The sequence below is a fragment of the Panthera uncia genome, chromosome B1 (assembly GCF_023721935.1).
Source record: "Panthera uncia isolate 11264 chromosome B1, Puncia_PCG_1.0, whole genome shotgun sequence".
NCBI classification, from domain to species: domain Eukaryota; kingdom Metazoa; phylum Chordata; class Mammalia; order Carnivora; family Felidae; genus Panthera; species Panthera uncia.
Window position 1 is genome coordinate 194,028,676 of NC_064811.1, and position 22,491 is coordinate 194,051,166.

The window sequence follows — 22,491 nt, forward strand, 5'->3', positions numbered from 1 at the left end:
CATTAAAAAAATTTTAAATAAAAAAAAAAAGAGAAAATATCAAAGTAAAAATAAACTTGTGATTTCATTTAGGAAGAGTCAGCTCTCAGTTCATTCAGCTCCACAAATTCAGACAAATTCACAAAAGAGGGAAAGTAAACTGGATCTTTAGATTCATACTTTTCTTTTCCTCATCGTAACAGCACAGAGGTGTCCCCAGGGGTCACAGGCATATACAGCGCTACTACAAAACCCATCCAAGGGTGCCTGGGTGGCTCAGTCATTAAGCACCCAACTTTGGGTCAGATCATGATCTCATGGTTTGTCAGTTCGAGCTCGGTGTGGGGCTCTGTGCTGACAGTGCGGAGTCTGCTTTAGATGCTGGGTCTCCCTCTCTCTCTGCCCCTCCCCTGCCCTCTCTTTCTGTCTCTAAAATAAGTAAACACTACAAAACAAAACAAACAAAAACATCCAAAAGGTTAATTCATTGGGGGAGTCTTCCCACAATTTACATTTATTTAATGAGAAGAAATCTAAAGTTACACACCAAATTGTTGCATACTTGGGAAAGGTGTGTGTGGGTGGAGGGAACTTTAACTTTCTCAAACTACTGTATCAGTGTTTCAGTATTTTATTGTATCTGTGATTTAAAATAGAAAAAAGACATTAAAAGAAATCTTACACCAATGCAACCTAAAATAACTTGTTTGCTCAATGGGGGGGCTTTATTTATAGAAAGTATAAAAGCACGGCTCTAATTACATTTCTCTAAGATTTTCTTAGAAGTCTATTCCCTAGCCAGACTTCAAATGTGTTAGACTAACATCATATTTGATTTGGGCAATGTTTAATTTCCTCTCTGAAAGGCCGGTGTCATTCTTGAACAAGCAAATGCCTAAGCACAAGCCCATCTGGCCAGCTCCCTTACACCCGCTACACTGAAGGAAGTAATCTAAGGTCTTTTAAGGTCTTCACGTGGATGATGAATAGAGAAAAAGGAAATCAAGGATACAAAATATTTATATCCTCTTTAGGACGACTGATATTCAAGACGTCTCTGGGCAATGTTTTAGCAGAAATGCAGACAGCATCCAGATGCAATAAAAAGGAGGCCGACTCATAAAGGCCCTTCTCTTGTTCTAACTAAACATGTTTCATTCTAATAGATTAGCTACAGACAGAACCAGTTATAAATGGTCTTAGAGACCATACCTAGCATAGGAAAGCTTTGGTTGTTCCTGAGGAACTCAAAATAATGTTTTCATTAAAGGTATGCATTATCAGAGATTTATTTAAGAGTATTCTAACTGAGCACATTTAAAAAAAAAATCAAAATCTTAGGCATAAATGTTCTATCTTCTTTCCAGTGTTTTTTGGACTATTTTGTACTTGAAGTAGGTCAGTTGAAAAACTAAATTTTTTGTATCTCAAAGTCCACATTTTGTTGTTACAATAGATCACGTTAGCATTTGAGGAAAAGCAAATTAGAAGATAGGGCTATTAATGTAAAACATTTTAAAGTAAATTCTGAGTGGTACAAAATGATTTAAGCAGGAAAAAAATTTGACTCAACTGTTTATTAGATGTTGATTAGGAGACGTGTATTGTATCTCTAGATATTTTTGTCCTGCCAATATCAATGATCAGTGTTTAGTGCATTCCACTGGAAGGAGGGGAAAGAGTAGAATTGTTTTTGAAAATAATGACAAGAGAATTCTGACATTTAGAAAAAAAGTACATGAACTTTTAACAGCTTCCAAAACAACACGTTTGCATTTTTCATCATCTGCCATAACTATCACAATTACTGTTTATGCAGGAATCTCAGCATTCAGGACAGCCCCCTAGGAAAGAAACTCCAGACTACAGTAATCACATCACCTTCCAACCCCTGAGTCCTCACCACTGCCTCTGCCAGTATTCCCCACTTTCTTTTTAGCTTCCCACGTTTCTCTTGAACTCCAGCTCTAAGAATAAGCAGAATTGAGCTACGTAGCGGGCTGAATGCTGACCCCACAAAAGACTGTCCGTGTCTTATGCCTGTAACCTGCGAGCGTGACCTTACTCAGGAAAACAGTCTTTGCATTTGCGATTAAGTCAATGGATCTGAGCTGAGGAGCTCATCCTGGATTATCTGCGTGGGCCCTAAACCCATGACAAGTGTCCTTAGAAGAGAAGGCAGAGGGACATTTGAGACAGAAGAGGAGGCGGACTGTGGACTTACATGGCCACAAGTCAAGGAATGCCAACAGCCACCGAATGTGGAACAGCCAAAGAAATGACGCTGCCACAGAGCTTCAGGAGGGAGTGTAAACCAGCAAACACTCCGATTTCAGACATTTGGCCTCTAGAACTGTGAGATTAAATTTCTCTTGTTTTAAGCCACTAAATTTGAGGTGATTTGTTATGGCAGCAACAGAAAAGAAATATAATTATTTGAATCGGTGCCCCTCAAAATGATAAAGAAGTGTGTACTGATTTTCAGTGAGTCTCAAATTGAGAGATATACGAAACTTTTAAAATCCTTTCTTTAAATTTTTTTTAATGTTTATTTTTTAGAGAGAGAGAGAGAGAGAGAGAGAGAGCGAGCAGGGACACAGACAGAGACACAGAGAAGCAGGCTCCAGGCTCTGAGTTGTCAGCACAGACCCTGACACAGAGCTCAAACCCACGGATTGTGAGATCATGACCCGAGCTGAAGTCAAGATGTTTAACCAACTGAGTCACCCAGGTGCCCTGAAACTTTAAAAACCCTACTGCTTATTGCAAACTAAATGGTGAAGGTACCCAGTTGAATCTCAGTACTAAAAAGATTCTAGGAGAACCTAAAAGGATAAATAGTTATAAACAGTAACTTTAGCAACAGTGATTGAAATGTTCTCCTGTGTCAAAACCGCACGGGAGGGGTGTCTGGGTGGCTCAGTCAGTTAAGCGTCCAACTCCTGATTTTGGCTCAGATATGATCCCAGGGTCATGGGATCAAGCCCTGGTGTCAGGCTCTGCACTGAGCGTAGAGCCTCCGTAAGATTCTCCTTCTCCTCCTCTGCCCCCTCCCCTGCTCATGCACTCCCTCTGTCAAAAAAGAAATTAAAAAAAAATGCATATGAAAAGAAAGTAGTAGAAATAGGAAGAACAGACATTTACCTAGAATCCAATGGAACGTTCAAGTATACGTGCTGAAATAGGTTTACCTGCCAAGCACAAATCATGAATTTCATGGACTTCCGTTCCTTCAGCCTAAAACTCCTATGCATAAAAAAATATTGTTACGCTACCATGAACCATTTCTTTTTTAAATCCAGAATAAAAAGCATTAAAGTGCCATTTAAAAACATTCTAATTTATGCTCAACACCACTAATTAACATGCAAATGCAAATCAAAACCATAATGAGATATCACATTACACCTGTCAGAATGGCTAGTATCAAAAAGACAATAAAAAGTTTTGGCGAGGATGTGGAGAAAAGGGAACCCTCACACACTGTTGGTGGGAATGCAAAGTGGTGCAGCCACCGTGGAAAACAGTATGGGGATTCCTCCAAAAGTTAAAAACACAAATACGATCTGATCCAGTCATTCCGCTACTGGGTATTTACCCAAAGAAAACGAAAACGCTAATCACAAAGACACGATATGCACCCTGATGTTTATTCTAGCTTTGTTTATAACAGCCAAGATATGGAAGCATTCATAGACAAATGTGTAAAGATGTGCCACACACACATACACACACTGGATTATTACTCAGCCATAAAAAGGAATGATCTTGGCATTTGGGGCAACATGGATAGATGCAAAGGGTTTTACACAAAATGAAATAAATCACATAAAGAAAAACAAATGCCAAATGGCTTCACTTTACATGTGTCATCTAAAAAACAAAACACAAAAGAAACAGACCCATAAATACAGAGATCAAACTGCTGATTGCCAGGGGTGCCTGGGTGGCTCAGTCGGTTAAATATTTGAATCTTGGTTTCAGGTCAGGTCATGATCTCATGGTGCTTGGTGAGTTTGAGCCCGAGTCGGGCTCTGTGCTGACAGCGCGGAGACCGCTCGGGATTCTCTCCCCCCTCCCCCACTCGTCATCTCTCTTTCTGTCTCTCTCTAAATAAATAAACATTAAAAAAAAAAAAACCCTTAAACTGGAAGCCCACACTGAACAAGGTATGAGGTGAGCCACACAATTTAGGAACTCTGAAATTTTGCAACCATTTTTAAAATGGGAAACTTGCTAAGCACGCAGTATGTCACTGGTATATTACACATTGCACTGCATGCTCTATTCTCTGAACAAAAACACAATGATCCACCACAGGAAGCACCATTTTTCTAAAAGGTAAGGCACTTTGTCCTAGGTTCTGTCTTCGTCCTAGCCCAGGCCGGCTGTCAAGTGATGTGAAGTTAAAGATTTAATCATGATGAAGCCACCCGTTTAAACCAATGTGGCGAAGTAAGAGCACAGGGGGTTAATGATTGACCCGAACTCCTGAAAATGTTAAATGAAGCCCACTTGAAAAGTCAACGAGGAGGAAGCCATGATCTGGAAGAGCCATCTTTCTCTCCTAGGAAGCACTTACAGACACTGGTTTAAATGTAGGCCCTGGCTTCTCCTACTTCCCTTCCCCCAAACAACCTCCAACTGGGGCAAACTCCCAGTCATCAGGGATCCACAGCAGTGCAACTGCAAACTGAAAATAGGAGCTGGTCGACAACAGGGTGAAAACAGCTGCTCTGGGGGGGAGGGTGGGGAAACGGCATAAAAGACAAAACCGTACCAGGGCACTCCCTCCACCCCAAGCCTGACCACGGGAGGGAGGGGTGGAGAGGAAGAAGGGGATGGACATAAGGCATAACCAAGAATCAAGCTCTTTTGTCCCAACTGGGAAATAAAAGGAAAACTCGCAGATGTTATTTTTGTAAAAGAGGCTTGAAATAAAACCAAAGAGGGTCTTATCCATCCCCCCCCAATAATTTTAATCTAAAGATCCAATCTCCACCAAGTAACAGAAACGAAGTCATCAGAGAAAAAAATGAGCCGCACATTTAAACCTAGTGTAAGTTGGCCAGAATTTTAAGTACCGTAGGGCTTCTACAGTAACAAATTATTAATTTCCTCGTCCAGCTTTCATTCACACTGGGAAAGAACGCAAAAAAAGAAGAAAAAAAAAAGTTGTACTTGCTGTCCAGATAGTAACACCAACCCGTTTCAACACAAGGTCTCCGGCTTTTCACAGCGCACTTTTGACCTCAAACATTACCAACCTTCTTAGACCAAACGCCAAAAACTGTCAACTGCTTGCCCTACTTAAACGTCCATCTGCATCGACTCCGCGAAGCCCCGAGACAGACAGTTACAAAACCTGGGGGTGCCACTTGTAGCCTGCGAACAACAGAACTACAATCACTCCAAGATCCTAGCGATCTTGGGGTATCTGCAAAGAAGCATGGGGCCAAAGCCTACATAAGACCGTGAGACTCCCCTCGCGGTGGGAGGACGAGGTGACGGCACGTGTTTCTGGCGCCAGATCTGCCGGGCAGACCCGAACGATCCTAAAGTCCCCCGGGTGGGGGGCGGGGCGCCGGTTGGAAGGTTCCGAGCCGAGAACCCAGGTGGAGAGGCGGGAGGAGGCAGGTGCGGCCGACGGGCGCCGAGCGCGGGCAGGGCCTCACCTGCACGCCGGTGTAGTTCTCGAAGAAGAAGAGCACCATGCTCTGATAGACGCAGTAGAGCCGATCGTCCACCGCCTGGTAGAAGTGGGAGGGCAGGAAGGCGGAGAGCAGCCGCCAGGCCCCCCAGGCCAGCACGTAGGTGGGGGCCGTGCCCAGGAGCACAGCGGCCGGCAGCACGCAGCGCATCGAGTACATGTGGAGCACCAGGGACAGCAGCATCTTCCCGGCTCCGCGCGCAGAAGGCTTTGCCGGCTGCTCCCCGCCCGGGGCGCCTCCAGGCCGCCCAGCTACCCTCGGCCAGCGGCCAATCACCGGGCCGGGGCGGGCCCCGCCGCCGCCCCCTCACCTCTCCGGGCCGCCGGCAGCACCTGAGACGCCCAGCCCGCGCCCGCGCCGGCCTCCGCCCCCAGCCGCATGGGCCGCGCCGCCGCGAGACGGTGGGTGAGCGGCCGAGTGCGGGGGCCGCGCGCGCTGATGACCGTCGCGGGGCAAGGGGACGCGGCGGCCCTCCGAGGTTCAGCAGCTCAGAAGCGTTTACACCCCATGACCCTCGCCCGTCACCCAGTACCCCTATTGGGGGCGGGGCTCCGCGGCAACAACACGCCGCCTGATTGGCCTCCCGTTGCCATAGTCCCCCCCAGGGGGCGGGATTCCGTGAAATTAACACATGCTCTGATTGGTCGAGCGCGCTGACGGTTGAAGCGCTTCTGCCGACCGGACGCGCGGACCGTCAGGCTGTGCCGCCGCGCATGCCTCAAAGCTCGGCCTCGCCGCAGAAGCGGGAAGGAAGGTGGAGGTTGCCAGGCCCGTGGGGTGAAGGTGGGTGCGGCCAGGAGAGGGGACCCGGGCGGTCGTGTGCGCCCTCCGTTGGAGTCTGGGCCCGGGTTGCTTTGAGGGCATGCCCCACCTGCAGCTCGCATGCTCTGAGTGCCCCTAGGTCCCCGGGATGCGCCCGTTAAGCCGAGACGTCCGTCCCCTTACTCGGGGTGCACAGATGACGCGCTGTGTATCTCATGCGTTGCAGACTCTGCGGTCTCCAGTCAAGAGGACTCATGCCTTCAGCAAATATTTGTCAAGCTTGGTTTGGGAAGGCCAGAAAGACGGATCTGGAGCGGTTAGCGCCATCAAAGCTCCGCCCCGGGTTATCTGTCCCCGGCTAGGCTTAGCGAGATGGCTTCAATCTCAGGGCGGCTCCCACACCCTCCGCCTTCTCCGATGCTTCCCCTTCTCCCCAGCAAGTGCACAGGACTCCCTTCCTTCCGCTGGGGTGGTGCGGAGTCAGGCCTCCTCCTTCCATCACAATAATGATGATAATTACACGTTAACGCACCGCTGGCCGGCCTCTTCGGGAGGTTCTTACACGCTTGGATCAGACCTTTCCAATTCACGCTTGCTTCACCCCCCCCCCCCCCCACCCCAGGGCCAGGGCCAGGGTATATATATAGAGAGAGAGAGAGAGAGCGCCTCATTTTGTGTAGTACTTAAAAAGTACCAGGACTGTGCACAAAGAATATGTAAAGTACTGACCTACTTGGGTGACCTTCACAAAAGCCTGCAGAGGCAGGGCATTTTTATTCATGTAAAAACAGATCCAGAGAACTTCTGGATCCTTCTACTGCCTTTGGCTTCACTACAAAAGGTTTAAAATGTAACTCTTTCCAGGGAGAGTTGCACTTCAAAAGAATGCCAAGGGCTTTAAATGATAACATTTTGCTTTGTTTTTCTCTTCTTGGAAGCCAGTGAGGTACCTTTATGCAGGGAGGGATTTTAATGGAAAATTGGAATCCGGGCCAGGACAGTGGCTCCTTTCTCTATCTGTACATGATTGACAATCATCTGTACGATGATTGGTAGATGGTTATCTTAGGAGAGGAAGCCAGGTAGGCAGAGAGTTCTCAAGGCACCAAGTATTTGGACAAGTATACTGCCAACAGGAAGCGTTACACAAAAGGAAGACTTTGCAGGGTTTCCCCTCTCTTTCTATGGAAAGTAATGGCTTGTACTGTGAGAGGAACTAGATTTCTTTTTGGAGGGAAAGAGTCATGGGCATGGATAATGTGCAAACCCAGTGCCGCTCCTGCTTCCTTTGATGGAGACCAGACATCCCTACAATTAGAAAAATGTATGAAGAGGTAAAACAGGCTCGGCGTTCACATTTCGATCTGTGTATATGGAGTCAGTAATTAGTGGATGTATGTAAATGCGTTATTTCTGTGAATTACGCCCCAGTTACTGTTGGTCACCGGTCGTAAAGCTCTGTGCGGTGTTTTGGCATGGAGACTCTTGAGAGCTGAGCCTCTCTTTCCCGTTCGTGTCGAAACCCAGCCCCTCCCTACCTGGTGACGGCCCGTGTGCTCTTCTCTCTTCTAACAGTGGCAGATTCACTTTCCCTTTTGGCTACTAGCAAACCCCCCTCCCCCAAGCTGTAATCAACCCACATCCTCTGCTTCTGCTTCTCACTTTGTACATTTTTTTTTTATTTGGGGGAGGGGCAGAGAGAGAAGGCGACACAGAATCCGAAGCAGGCTCCAGGCTCCGAGCTGTCAGCACAGAACCCGTCACAGGCCCGGAACTCACAAACCGGGGAGATCATGACCTGAGCCGAAGTCGGACGCTCAACTCACGCAGCCACCCAGGCGCCCCTGTACATTTTTTTTTAATTCCTTGCAATCTGACTTCCTTTTGTACCACTCTAGAAAAATGGTTTTTTTCGAGAAGCACAGCTACCCTAGCCTGCAGACACTGCCCCTGGGATACAAACAACAGTGAAAAGACCGGTTCTGTGTAGGCCTTCCTGGTGCCAAGGTTCAGTGAGGGCTTACATGTGGGACCAGGTGTTTGCAAACAGGATATTCGGATAGGGCAAGATATTAAGGAGATTTTATTTAGTCTGGGGACAAAGAAGCCTTCTTGAACAGTGACGCTTATGATGAAGCTGAACAGTGGAGTTAGCTAGGCTGCAGCTGGAGAGGAGGAGCCTCCTGAGTGAGAACGCTGTACCTGAAGGACTGAAATAAGAGCGTGCAGTGTCTGGGGCCCTTGGGTGGCTCACTTGGCTAAGCGTCCGACTTCAGCTCAGCTCACGATCCCATGGTTGGTGGGTTCAAGGCTCCCATGAGGCTCTCTGCAGTCAGCATGGAGCCCGCTTGGGATCCTCTGTCCCCCCACTCTGTGCACATGTGTGCTCTCTCTCAAAAATAAATAAACTTAAAAAAAAAAAAGATTCTCTCCTTCTGCCCCTCCCTGCCCCCCCAAAAAGAGTGTGCAGTGCCCTCAAGCTCTGAAAAGCCCCGTGTGCTTTTGCTCAAAAGCTTCAAAGCCCATTGCTCTGAAAAGCAATGGAATGGGCCACACTTTTAAAAAATTGTCTGGATGCCCCCTAAAAGAAATGTATTTCCCTCACACATTTTACAGTTAATAGCTAAAGTTGTTTTTATCATAGGTTTAGTTACAAAATAAGTTCTGATGAGTTACACTTTATTTCTTTTAACCTTTATTTTGAGGGAGTGCACATGCATGTGGGGGAGGGGCACAGGGAGAGGAAGGATGAGAATCCCAAGCAGGCTCCATGCAGCCACCACACGGCCTGACTTGGGACTTGTCCTCACGGACCTCGAGATCATGACCTGAACCCAAACCAAGAGGCCAACCTTTAACCGACAGGGCCACCCAGGAGCCCCCAACATTTTAAAGTGATTACAGAAATCTTTTAAATGGTCTGAGTGGATTATGAATACCATGCGGATTTATTATCCATCATCATTTATTTAAATACTTAAGATTTTTACTCATTAGGATTTTATAGTGATCCTTTCTTTTTCTCCTTGAAAACATATTTCATTCCACTTCTATCACAGAATTTGACTTTATGGAGTATCTTCTTAAGACTCAACGTCTTTTGCCAGTCTCATCTCAGGTATCTAAGAGTAAAAATTCCTTCTGGATTGAGCTCTTTTGTTAGCATCATACAGTGTAATCAGCGTGTGTCACAAAATCTGGTAATTATTGCAAATAAAAGTAAAGTTTTATTGGCAATGCGTGCCTTAGCGATGCCTTCATTAAAAGAAAGTTTAAATTGTCTTTTGCCATCCTCAAGTTATACCTTTCCACCTCCCTGTAGTACCATATAGTAAGATTGGAGGTGGGCCAGGTGGGTCTGGCCTTCCAGGAGTCTTCATAGACCAGCTTTAGGAAAGTTAAGCATCCGAAAGTCAAGTTCCTTTAAAACTACTCATGAACACATCTTTACAGACTCTCAGGGTCATCCCGTGGAATAGTTTGAGAACTGTTGGTGGAGAAAGTGGGCGAGGGAAGGAGACATGATAGCGGTTGAGTCTGGAAAGGACAGATAGGCAAGAACCACATGACAGCAGAACTTAGGAGATGCAAAGGATTCTAGACGTTATCTTAAAGGATCTGGAAAGCTATTAAAAGGTTTTAAAGAGGGAAGTGACATTAGACCTGATTTAAAAAAAAAGTTGTTCTAGGCAGTGTGGAAAGTAGATTGGAAGCAGTTGGGAGATGTGCTAGACTCCTAGCTAGAAATAGTGTGGGCTTAGGCTTTGTTAGTGACCATGTATGGAGAACAAGAAGCTAATTCCTCAGGTACAGCATTGTTGGAGGGAAATTTGACAGTATCTAGTAAACCTGGACAGATACCCTTTGAGTCAACACATCTAATTAAATGAATGTCCATAGTAGAATGATTACATGAATTCACAGAGATGACCAAGTAGAATACTATGCTGTAGATAAAAAGGAACAAAGAGATCCAAATGAACTGTCCTAGATCTCCAAGACATTAGGTGGGAAAAGTAAGTTGCTGAATAACATGTGCAGTTATTATCCCATTTCAGTAAAAACTAAAACCGTATATTTCTACGTGCAAATGTCTAGAAACCACTGATGGCCGTGATTATCTCTGGGGCAGGGAAGCAAGCACAGATGAAGTTCAACTGGACTTGATTGTTGCAAGTTTTTACAAAGAAATACTGATTCCACAAATACGTAGCCACTGCTAATTGTACATTCCACCCACTCTGCTTGGATTCAAAGGTAAAGATGGAGAACAGGTAAAGGCCCTGAGGTTGTGACCCTTGTGAGGTGTCTGTTCGGGGAGGGGAGGAGCTGGGATTTCCTTATTACGTGGGCAAATAAAAAGCCAAGAGGTGACCTTTTGTAAGAGGTAGCTAAGAGGTGTGATCCACAGGAGTTAATTGACTGGTGGTGATAAATGAGAAAGGGAGGAGTGAACGATGCCTTCCAAGTTTCAGGCTTGTGTAGCCAGGTGGAATTTCATTTCGCCTACAGATGGAAACAGTCCGGTGGGGCGTGGAACTTAGCTGGTGGTGTGGGAGCCTTTTAAAAAAACACAGGTTACAAAAACAAAATTAGATTTGAACATGGATATTTGTTTAGAGTGAAAAAAAACCCCACAAAAATAGCCGGTGGATCACAAAAATAAAATATCCAGAAAAGTAACATTATGTAACTGTATCATGTATCTGCAAATAGAGTATGCCTTTCGATTATGAAAACCGTATTTTTTACATACAGCAAGAGAAGTAATAGTCGCTCCTCTGACATAAATGGAAGTGGGGTTTTTATCATCGTTACGATGAATAAAATGCTCAACCTCACACCTTGACTTTAATATATGTTCACTAAAACTCGAGATTTTTTGTTGTTGTTTTGAGAGGAGGTGTGAAGGAACAAGATAGAGTATAGTGGGATCTTGGCAAATCCATTCGAAAACTCATGAAAGAAAACAACTCGAGAAATTTTTTTAAAGGAGGAATACTGAATGGCAGACAGAATGATGGCTATCCAAAGATCCCAACTTGAACTTGTAAGTTAATTCACATGGCAAAAGAGAATTTGGGACTCCGTTGGAGTTAGGATTACCAATCAGCTAACCTTGAGAGAGTCCTGGGCTACCTATCCAGGTGGGTTCCACGTAATCACCAGGGCCCTTACAAAGGGAAAGAGGGAGGCAGACAAGGAGCTCAGGCTGATTCAGCCTGTTTGCTGGCTTTGAAGATGGAGGAAGGCTGCAGAACAGATCCCTTCCCAGAAACCAGAAGGAAACAGGCCTGCTGACACCTTGACTTTAATCCAGTGAGGCCCAATTTTGGACTTCTGATCTCCAAGATAAGACATTACTTCAGCTACTATGGTAATTTGCTATAGCAGCAATAGAAACATGCTAGGGTGGATTTCTCCAGTAGGTACCACAACGTGCTCTAAAATACAGTCATAGTATTTTACTAGTGAAGAAATAGAAGGTTCAGGTGAGCAAAATGAAGAATTGAGAAACCCATGTACTGTGTATTTTGAATTTTTTGAAAGTGGGTTTTGAAACAAAGAATTAGTCAAAAAATGTTGATACTAGTGTTCATGTTTTGGAAAAATGTAAACAAACATGACAGCTAACAGCAAAATAAAAACCAGACGGTATTTAAACATAAAAACGTTAACAAAAATTAAAAACAGGAGCATACTAGAAAAAATAGAAGACAATACATTTATAATATTCAGATAGAGGAGATTTTATCTGGGATGATCCTAAGACAATCCTCCTTAAGTGTAGATTCTCAAGAGATCTTAGAATCTCCACAAAGTAATCTGACAGCAGAGTTAAGTAAGCAATTATATTTATGCTACAAACTACAGAATATTCACCCTGAATGCTGTGAGATGTTAGAGTGTCACTGAGGGCCTTGAGGAACACCCAAATTGAATCCACATGAGCTCAGGTGTGGAGTGTCATGAAAGCTGTAACCAAATCGGTTATACTGTAAATAGACCCTCCTGGGTGGTAACAGAGGGTGCTGATCTGGGTGTAGTGTCCTTAGAAAGGGATAGAAGATCTCCGAGTGAGTGATAGAAGATCTCCAACGAGAATACCTTCTATTCACGAACAACCTAAACTTGTTAGCCCAACACTTGGTCTCTATTAGTCAGCTACCATGCAATCCTGTGTTTTTACTTGTAAAACTAAAACAAGGCAACCTTGTTCCAAAAGACTTACACAGTACTTTTTCTTTTTTTAATGTTAGATGAAATCTGGAAATCTCTTTCGCCGCTGTCCCAAGTCCTGACTTCTCACCTAGAAGTTAGAGCTATAAAAACTTTCTAGTTGTTTACCTCTGTCTCTTAGTGGATGTTTGTCCATCCATGGCCCTGTTCCCCTCTTCACATGAAGATTTTTGAGCGGATCCAATCCCCAACGAAGGTGCCATTTGGGGGGAAGTTGACCCCACCTGTGCTCTGGGGATGGGCCAAAATTAGCAGGTGTCAAGAAGTGGTGTCTGAAGTGGGGACCTTGAACCCCTGAAGCTCCCCCAGGACACATCCAGGTGTCCCCAGGTGAAATGTTTCATGATGGTACTGTATCCTGATTTGCCTTTCTCACTGTGTTGACTTTTCAGGGACGACTTCAGGTGAACCTGGTAGCACCTTAGCACGCGAGTGCCCAGGTGCCCATCACCACGGACTCGCAGCAGAAACACACTCATTTCACTTAATGTCCTTGATGAAGCAAAAAAAAAAAAAATCCCAAGCTTATTGGGGTGCCTGGGTGGCTCAGTCAGTTGAGCATCTGACTTCGGCTCAGGTCGTGATCTCGCGGTTCGTGGGTTCGAGCCCTGCGCTGGGCTCTGTGCTGACAGCTCAGAGCCCTGGAACCTGCTTCAGATTCCGTGTCCCCTCTTTCTCTATGCCCCTCCCCCACTCATGCTCTGTCTCTCAAAAGTGAATAAAGATTAAAAAAAAAATTAAAAAAAAAAATCAAGCTTGTTAAATCCTTACACTTTAACACTGTGAGTAAATGGAGAGTTATTTATGAAGCACATGTGATTTCACCAAAGTACAATAGTTCTCTGGATGGGAAAAAAACACCTTTTTTTTCGAACTGAACTAGCCACTTTTTTTTTTTTTACTCGGAAGAATAACATAAGCTATGATTATGCTGGAAGATACTTTCTCAAAAATGAACCAAGTGTCACTTCAAGGAAAACTGATGATATGGCTGATAATAAAACTTGAGCTTTCAAATGAAATTAGAATTTTGGGAAGCTCAAGTTTGCTCCCATGAGTTTGTCGTGTTCCCAATACTTCAGACTTTTAAAAATTCTGCGATAATCACCACAGTGACTTTTTCAGTATTTTATGTCCCTATCTGGAAGATAGGCAAACGTCGGTGAACCAATAATTTGTAAGCCAGTGTTTGGCGTCCAAGCCATTGCATGGGTAAAGGGTTCTTTCAGAGCGCAAGACAGAGCAAAGGATTTTAATATAGGGTACAAAAACGTCCTATAGTAAGCTCCACGTGGCTAGTAACTTCTAAGAAACTACCAGTGGCTGGGTTTTCCTGTAATAATGTGACTGTTCTTTCTTATCTGGAAAGGCCAATACAAACCGTCCTTTTTCCAATCGCATATCTGGTGGAGGCTGGATATTTTTCATTTGCCTCCACCAAAAAAACCATGGCAACAGAGTAAATGGAGACAAGCCGGGTGTATGCAACTAAGCCAGACATCAAAGAGACTTGAAAGACCATGTAAAACTGTGGCCACTGTTCTTACTAAATCTCCTTTTCAAAGTTTATCTTTTTTCATGAAAATATCGTTAAAATGTAACAGGTTTAAAAGTGTTGTTAAAGGAACTAGATATTTTTAAGTTTCTTGTTTTAAATTTCCAATACGGTAAATATCAATAGGTATAACTGATCTACTTATTTTTATTTTTTAATGGTTTATTTTTTGAGAGAAAGAGAACGTGCAAGCAGGAGATGGGGGGGTGGGCAGAGGATCCAAAGCCAACTCTGTGCTGATAGCAGTGAGCTGCATGTGGGGCTCCAACTCACGAACCCCGAGTCATGACCTGAGCTGAAGTCAAGACGCTCAACCGACTGAGCCACCCACGTGCCCCAAACTGATTTTTTTTTAAGAGTTGTCTACAGGTTTCATGAACCATTGGTCTATTACAAAGTAGCCCCACTTGTGTGGCCACAAAAATTGGTTTAGGAATGAACCCGTGGGGGCTTCTGAGACCCAAAGACAACTGGGGGAATGTGGAAAACAATCCTGTCCACTCTGCTAAAGGAGGTGCCAGATGAAATGCCCCTCTCTCTCTTCCAGTTAGTGATTTGACTGGGGGGACACCTGCATGTACATAGTCCCTTTGCCACGTTAAGGAAGGTCAGTTTGGGGATGTTGCTGATGCCCAGCAGAGAAACAGACAAGTCTTTGATGAAAACCTCCAGCTACTGAATCAAACGAAACCCACTCTCAACCCCGTGGTTACAGGAGCAAGCAAATCTCTGTGAAAGCCAGGTTGATGTGGGTTCTCCTCTTTTCTGCTGTCTGCCCAGTCCTCCACTCTAGAAACATACGGGTTACTCTACATTTATCTGTTGCTCACCTGTTGGCACTAGGTCCTTATCCATTCGCCGATTCAATCTGTTAGTGAAGGCTTGTTTGCAAGGCTCTGATGTAGGAACTGCTCACACAGCCTTGACCAAAGCAGGTAAGATCCCTGTCTAGGTGTTACTTCCAGGTCCGTGGTGAGAGATGAAGAATAGTGTATCAATGAATTCTAAGGGCAATCAGTGAGCTAAGACAACGTGATGTGATCGTTGTACATGATAAGGTCCAGAAATGCCTCTCCAAGGAGGAGACATTTAAGTTAAAATTGGAATGATGAGAAGATTTAAGATGAGAATATTTCAGGCTGAGGGAACAGTAAGTGCAAAGATCCTGGGGCAGCAAGGAGCTGAGTATGTCGCAGTTTTAATTTATCACTGGCTAACTCTTCATAGTCCTTCTTGATTCTTCTTCCCCATCCTGCATGCAATCCATCAGTAAACTCTTGGCTTCAGCATCAAAATACACCCAGAACCCATTCCCTTTCTACCTCTCAGTGACCACCTTCCTCCCAGGTGCCACCTTCTTAGCTATGCAACTGTAATAGCCTCCATTTTATCTGTCTACCAATACTCTCATCCCTCACAATCCTATTTATCATATTTGAATTGTGTCCTTGAAATTCGTATGATGAAGTCCTAACCCCCAGAATCTCAGAATATGACATTTGGAGAGGTACAGAGGTAATCAAGTTTAAATGAGGTGCTTTGGGGGCCTTAATTCATTAGGACTGGTGTCCATATGAGAAGGGGAAAATGAGGGGCACCTGGGTGGCTCAGTCAGTTAAGCATCCGACTTCAGCTCACGTCATGATCTCATGGCTCGTGGGTTCAAGCCCCGTGTCGGGCTCTGTGCTGACAGCTCAGAGTTTGGAGTCTGCTTCAAATTCTGTGTTTCCAACTCTCTCTGTCCCTCCCCCTCTTGCACTCTGTGTCTCTCTCTTTCTCAAAAATAAACATTAACAAAAACTTTAAAAAGACGGGGGTGGTTGGGATTGAGATCCATGTACAGAGGGAATGTGACGCGAAGAGACACATAGGATAAAGACGCCCTCTGTGCAAAGGAGAGCGGCCTGGGTCGGATCCCCCCTTACAGCCCCGTGTCGGAACCAGTGCCACTACCCTGTTGCCCACAAGCCTCAGCCTCCAGAAGTGTGACCTCACAAATTTCTGTAGAAGCTACCTAGCCTGTGATGCTTTGTTAGGACGGCCCTAATAATGAATACAGCAGGCAGGTGATGCTTTTTTCCTTCTCTGCTCGAGACACTCCCATCTTGGAGTAAAATCCAAATTAAGTCCTGCCTGGGGCCCACCAGCCCACACGAGCCGCCTCCTGAGGGCACATAGAAAACTCGGAGCTCTGCGGCAACCTAACTAGCCCTCCCTCAACACGAGCTTAGTCTTTGCTCCAGGAAATTCTTGCCGGGAAGATAAGTCCAGAAACCAGTAAGTACCGAGGTGGTTGTTTTCTTCGTGAATCTCTGCACTCCTTCGATGCAGACCATGGGCTGCTTACCACACTGTTCTCAGGACGGCCGGTGGCTCGGGGTAGCTCACCCGGGCAAACTGCCTTCTCTGGACACACCGCTCCCTGGGGTGCTCAGCAAAGAACTGTTTGCATGTCAGATGGGTTCCAAAGCCCTCGCCTAGCTGTGTCTACCAGTCGTGAGCTGTCACATCACACACTTCGTCCAAACCCAGTTAGGGCCCCACATTGAAAGAGCCTCGTAGGGGCGCCTGGGTGGCTCAGTCGGTTGAGCATCCGACTTCAGCTCAGGTCACGATCTCGCGGTCCGTGAGTTCGAGCCCCGCGTCGGGCTCTGGGCTGATGGCTCGGAGCCTGGAGCCTGCTTCTGATTCTGTGTCTCCCTCTCTCTCTGCCCCTCCCCCGTTCATGCTCTGTCTCTCTCTGTCTCAAAAATAAATAAACGTTAAAAAAAAAAAAAAAGAAAGCCTCATAAATCTCAGGCCCAGACCCTAAAACCCCATAAATGCACTCTCTTCTCCCTTCTGGGACCCTAAGACTCTAGGTGATGATCCTGCTTACTGCGGGAAGTGAGCAACCCGTGTCACGTGATCGGTAAGTTACTCTGGTCTTTTTGCCGAGTCCGCCATCCTGACCTTTTGCTGTCCTTCCCGTGCATGGAGCACGAGGGCCTTCCCCAAATTTGTCCTGTTCTCCCTTCATCTGTAAGCGTGTTTGGCTGTTTGTTCCCCAGGCTCTGACAGACCCTCCCATAACCATCCTGCGTGACCCCTGCGCCCCCTTTGTGCTTTTCCTGACCTGTAACAGATGCTAGTTTCCTCCAATATTCACGCTCCCCTTCTTTCATAATAGTTACATCCCTAATGTTTACCTAGGCGCATGTAAAAGCTTCCCAGCTTTTCCTGCAGCTCGATTTAGCCGGTGAGGTGTAAAAGGAAGTGGCGTATGGGTGGGATGGGATGAGTTTAGGTAGCCTTCTCCTTTTAGGTGAAGTGATAGGTCATGGCTGGCGCTCCAGCAGCCAAACTGATGGGCACACAAGGCAGAGCAATCCTGAAAGGAACGTGAATTCCTGACCCTTCATATCAGCCTGGTACTTAACTTCCTCCAGGTGTTATGAAAGCAGACGTTTAAGCTGGTTTTAGGTTTTTTTTTGTTATTTAATTTTAATTTTTTTTAAATTGATTTATTTTGAGAGCGACAGAGACAGCAGGCGTGGGGCACGGGCGGAGAGAGAGGGAAAGAGAGCATCCCAAAAAGGCTCAGCACTGTCAGCGCACAGCCCGATGCGGGGCTTGAACTTATGAAGCGTGAGATCACGACCTGGGCCAAGACTAAGAGTCGGACACTTAACCGACTGAGCCCCCCAGGTGTCTGTTTTCTTGTCATTTGAAGCCAAACCTAATCCTAACAGAATCCCCCACATGCTGCTCTATTTATTTCTCATTTATTTCTATGTGACCTGTATTTTCTGTCTTGCCCTAACTAGAATGTAGGCTCCTTGAGAGGTGAGACTTTGTTTGGTCTTTGCTGTATTTTGACAGCCTGCACCAATGCCTAGCAAACAAGAAATCGGTAAAAGCTTCCTGAATTAGAGAGATTTGCACTCCAGCGAGATGTACCATGTTTTCTTCCTATGGCATATTCAAAACCCCTGTTGTGCTGTCACCGTGTTGATATGTAAAGGGTGCTCTCCTAATCCATGGGCCCTTCTTTGGCTGTGCTCCCCAGAGTCCCTGCTAAGTGAGAGCTGTAGAATGAGGTGTGTAAAAGGGAATCTCTCTCTTCAGCCCCTGGTGTGGGACCCGTGGTACCTATGTCCCAGACCATCAGAGACCGAGATTGTGAGCCAAACAGAACTGAGCAGCAGAGCATGGAAGTCATGGCGAATCGCAGACATAATTGGTGTCTCAGAAAACCCAAATGGCACACATGTTGATGCTTTGGGAGAACTAGATAAAAAAAAAACCCTGCAGGGATGATAATGCTGCAGGCCCACAGCCCACGTGCACCCCAAGAAAGGGAGTGAAAAGGGAAGAATCCTTGATGCTTAGTAATAGACTCCCTTTTACCTAATGTGCTTTAAGTACGTTTGTCTTCCATGTATCGGAACAATCCTGGCTAAGACACCCTTAGATCTCTTTGGGGTACATGTGCTTTGGGACAAGGCTGAAGCTCTTTCCAGTCTGGTCCTGGCCTGCATTTCGGACACCTCCTAACCTAAGCTCCTTTCAGCTCTCTCTCCGTTCAGCACAACACAGCTGTGCTGTGTGCTCCTTTAGTATTTTAGAAGTGTTCTCACGTCTGCTAGAATGTTCTCCCCCCTAACTCATCCATTGGGAACTTGCTCCAGTTTTCTCCCTGCCTAAAGTATCCCCCAGCCCTTGTCCTCTCCTCCTCCTTCCCCAGACAGCTTATTCATCAACAGTCCCTTGAGCACACATCGCTTACAGGATTTATTGCAAGTCGTTGCAGTTGGTTGAAATGCTTGTTGGTGTTTGTCTTAGCAGAGAATGTGCTCTGAAGCCATCTCTCCTCTGAGGATGTTCCATCCTTCACGGAACATTTTTGAAAGCTAGCTATGATCAGCCTTTGCCTCTCCTACATGCCTTGGCCAGTCTAGATGTCCTTGAGTGACTCCATTTCATCTCTGTGTTTGGCTAATGGCCCTCAAATCTACAGATGACTTCTGAGCTGCAGACTTTTTTTTTTTTTTTATCTGCCTTGTTGACATCTGAGCTTGGGAATGCTACAAGAATTTTAAGTGTTCTCAGCAGAACATGCCTGCACCATTACCACCCTGCTCTTCCCTGACTCAGTTTGATGCTAAAGGACTCAAAATAGCCCTCCACTTCCCCCACCCCACCCCCCGCAACTTCATCCAGGCACACCCCACCCTGTATCTTCTACAACTGGCCAGTTTCTTCATTGGGCTTCCATTATTCGAATTCCTTCTTTTACCAGATCCCTTTTGACTTACCCTGTCTTTGCCACTGGCCCCTGGATGTTATTTCTGCTAGAATACAGTGCTGGCACTCTAGCTCACCAGCACCACCTTTCTGAAACAAACCTGACCTTGCCCTTCTCCCTCTGAAAACTCTTCAATGACCTCTCTTTTCTAAGGACGAAGTCACACCTCTTCATGACTTCCAGGGGCTTTTATGACCTGGCCCAGCATGCTCTGCAGCTGTGGCTGGCCCCACTCAAGCAGAGCAATGAAGGCTCAGTACCAAACTACTGTCCTGACCTACATCCACTTTTCATCCTGTCTTACAAGTGGCAACTTGTAACATCCAGCCACCTGTTTCTCCTGGCCTCCTGCATTAGATATGACTCATCGTTGGCTTGATGCTTCAGATGAGACTCTTCCTTTCTAATTTTGTCTCTCTCCAAAATACTCAAGCTTGACACGTGGTACTGTGTGTGGATTTCACTTTGCTACCAATAAACCCTACGGCAACTTTCAATGATGCATGCAGAATAAAACAAATAATAAAATGAGTAAAGAAAATTGAGGATACGTGGTTACTCAAATGGAGCATGAGTTCAGTGCCATGCAGACCTCTCTGGTAAGGCCATAGTTTTTTTTTTTTTTCTTTAAAAATTTTTTTAAATTTATTTTTTAATTTACATCCAAGTTAGTTAGCATATAGTACAAAAATGATTTCAGGAGTAGAATCCAGTGATTCATCCCTTACGTATAACACCCAGTGCTCATCCCAACAAGTGCCTTCCTTAATGTCCCTTAGTCATTTGGCCCATCCCCCCACCTACCACCTCTCCAGCAACCCTCAGTTCTCTATATTTAAGAGTCTCATGTTTTGTCCCCCTCCCTGTTTTTATATTATTTTTGCTCCCCTTCCCTTAGGTTCATCTGTTTTGTATCTTAAATTCCACATATGAGTGAAGTCATAGTTGTCGTTCTCTGACCAATTTCACTTAGCATAATACCCTCTAGTTCCATCTGCGTTGTTGCAAATGGCAAGATTTCATTCTTTCTAATTACTGAGTAACACCCTCTATATATACCACATCTTCTTTATCCATTCATCCGTCGATGGGCATTTGGGCTCTTTCCATACTTTGACTATTGTCGATAGTGCTGCTATAAACATTGGGGTGCACGTGCCCCTTCGAAACAGCATACCTGTATCCCTTGGATAAATACCTAGTAGTGCAATTACTGGGTTGTAGGATAGTTCTATTTTTAACTTTTAGAGGAAACTCCACACTGTTTTGCCAGAGTGACCGACCGGTTTGCATTCCCACCAGCAGTGCAAAAAGATCCTCTTTCTCTGCATCCTTGTCAACGTCTGCTGTTGCCTGAGTTGTTAATATTAGCCATTCTGACTGGTGTGAGGTGGTATCTCATTGTGATTTTGATTTATGTTTCCCTGATAAGTGATGTTGAGCATTTTTTTCATGTGTCTGTTAGCCATCTGGATGTCTCCTTTGGAAAAGTGTCCATTCATGTCTTTTGCCCATTTCTTCACTGGATTATTTGTTTTTTGGGTGTTGAGTTTGATAAGTTCTTTATAGATTTGGATACTAACCCTTCATTTGATGTGGGAGATGCAGGAGAGAAGCATCAAAGGAAAAGACTTCAAAAGGGAAGGGCTGGAGAAGGTGCAAAGCCTTAGGACATGTTTACACAGCTGAAATGTGGCTCGCTTGTAAGGAACGCCTAGAGCCATTAACATTGTCCAGGGTCAGTTCCTCCTTCACACCTGACCCTTCCTCGTGTTATAGAAGCCAATTAACTCAAAATTCAACTTTGAAAAGGTAAACCATTAGATTGATTAGATTGACACTTGCTTAGCTGATTTTGTGCACGTGGTCTTTAACAATTATCCTAATAAAAAGAGGCTTCATTCTGGAGTCAGGGCCTCATTCCGACTGGAGTATGAGGACCTTCACTTAACTGCACTTTGTTTTTGGACTCATCTTTTGCGACTCCGGCCATACTCCCTGCAACAATCTGATATGTTGTTTGCAAATACCTTCTCCCATTCTGTTGGTTGCCTTTTAGTTTTGCTGAAAATTTCCTTCACTGTGCAGAAGATTTTTATCTTGATGAGCTCCCTGGTGAGGCCATAGCTTTATCCTGAAAGAGGCTTTCCACTTTTTGTTTTTGTTTTTGTTTTTTTTAGAGAGCAAGAGAACATAAGTTGCAGAGGAGGAGAAAGAGGAGAAGGAGAGAGAGACAGAGAGAGAGAGAGAGAAGAGAAGAGAGAATCTTAAGCAGGCTCCGCAGAGCCCAATGTGGGGCTCAATCCCACTAACCTGGGATCATGACCTGAGCTAAAATTAAGAGTCATACCCTCAACCAACTAAGCCACCTGGCGTTCTGGAGACCTTCCACTTTTAGAGCCAAGTGCCCAAAAATATTGCTGAAGAGAAGTACAAGAAATATTTGTATTCAATATCAGAGAATAATAAAATCATCAACAATTGCCTTGAATATTCACGGCTCAAGGTTACCATGCACAGCATGGGATGCTGGCTGAGTAGAGGCTCTGTATTGGTCTTGCCAGATCCAGGTCTAACTGGGCATCTGAGCCAGCTGAACTGTGACTTACACTCTGATAAAGTAGACAACTGTTTTTCTTCTTGCACACCCTGGAAGAGGAAAACGCAGAGCTGCAAAAACAATTGCTGGCATCTACTGATGAGTGTGGAAGCTTATTTTTTGGAATGGAGGTGGTAGCAGAAATTCCTAGTATCCATTCTACTGTTCTTTGTGGTAAGAACCCAGAATTGAAGTTGGGAAGACTGCCTTGTAAGTAAAGGCTTTCCCTAACTTCCTCTATAGCAAAGTGTGGCCATGTGACCACATTGACTACAGTTAATGGGATGTGAGCAGGGGTTTTGTCTGAGACCTCTGGGAAACCTCTTAAAAAGAAGGGGTACTTCCTTTGTTCCTACTT

The 22,491-nt window shown here is 45.1% G+C and overlaps 1 protein-coding gene and 2 long non-coding RNA genes across 3 annotated transcripts in view; 1 reads left to right on the forward strand and 2 right to left on the reverse strand.

Annotated features, from left to right (window-relative positions):
* Window positions 1-6,222, reverse strand: part of AGPAT5 (1-acylglycerol-3-phosphate O-acyltransferase 5) — a 61,597-nt gene extending 55,375 nt beyond the window's left edge. The window contains exon 1 of the mRNA XM_049631818.1: window positions 5,655-6,222. Coding sequence (XP_049487775.1) covers window positions 5,655-5,873 — 219 coding nt within the window. The 5' untranslated portion in view covers window positions 5,874-6,222. The remainder of the gene's footprint in view (window positions 1-5,654) is intronic.
* Window positions 6,223-6,355: 133 nt separating this feature from the next.
* Window positions 6,356-13,574, forward strand: LOC125923489 (uncharacterized). The gene is made up of 3 exons (XR_007458056.1): window positions 6,356-6,473; window positions 10,551-10,709; window positions 13,085-13,574. It is a non-coding gene; the product is annotated as an uncharacterized LOC125923489 (long non-coding RNA).
* A 5,433-nt stretch (window positions 13,575-19,007) lies between these two features.
* On the reverse strand, window positions 19,008-20,203 carry LOC125923490 (uncharacterized). Its single transcript, XR_007458057.1, has 2 exons — window positions 19,545-20,203; window positions 19,008-19,313 (listed from the first exon to the last, which is right to left on the reverse strand). It is a non-coding gene; the product is annotated as an uncharacterized LOC125923490 (long non-coding RNA).
* Window positions 20,204-22,491: the final 2,288 nt, after the last annotated feature.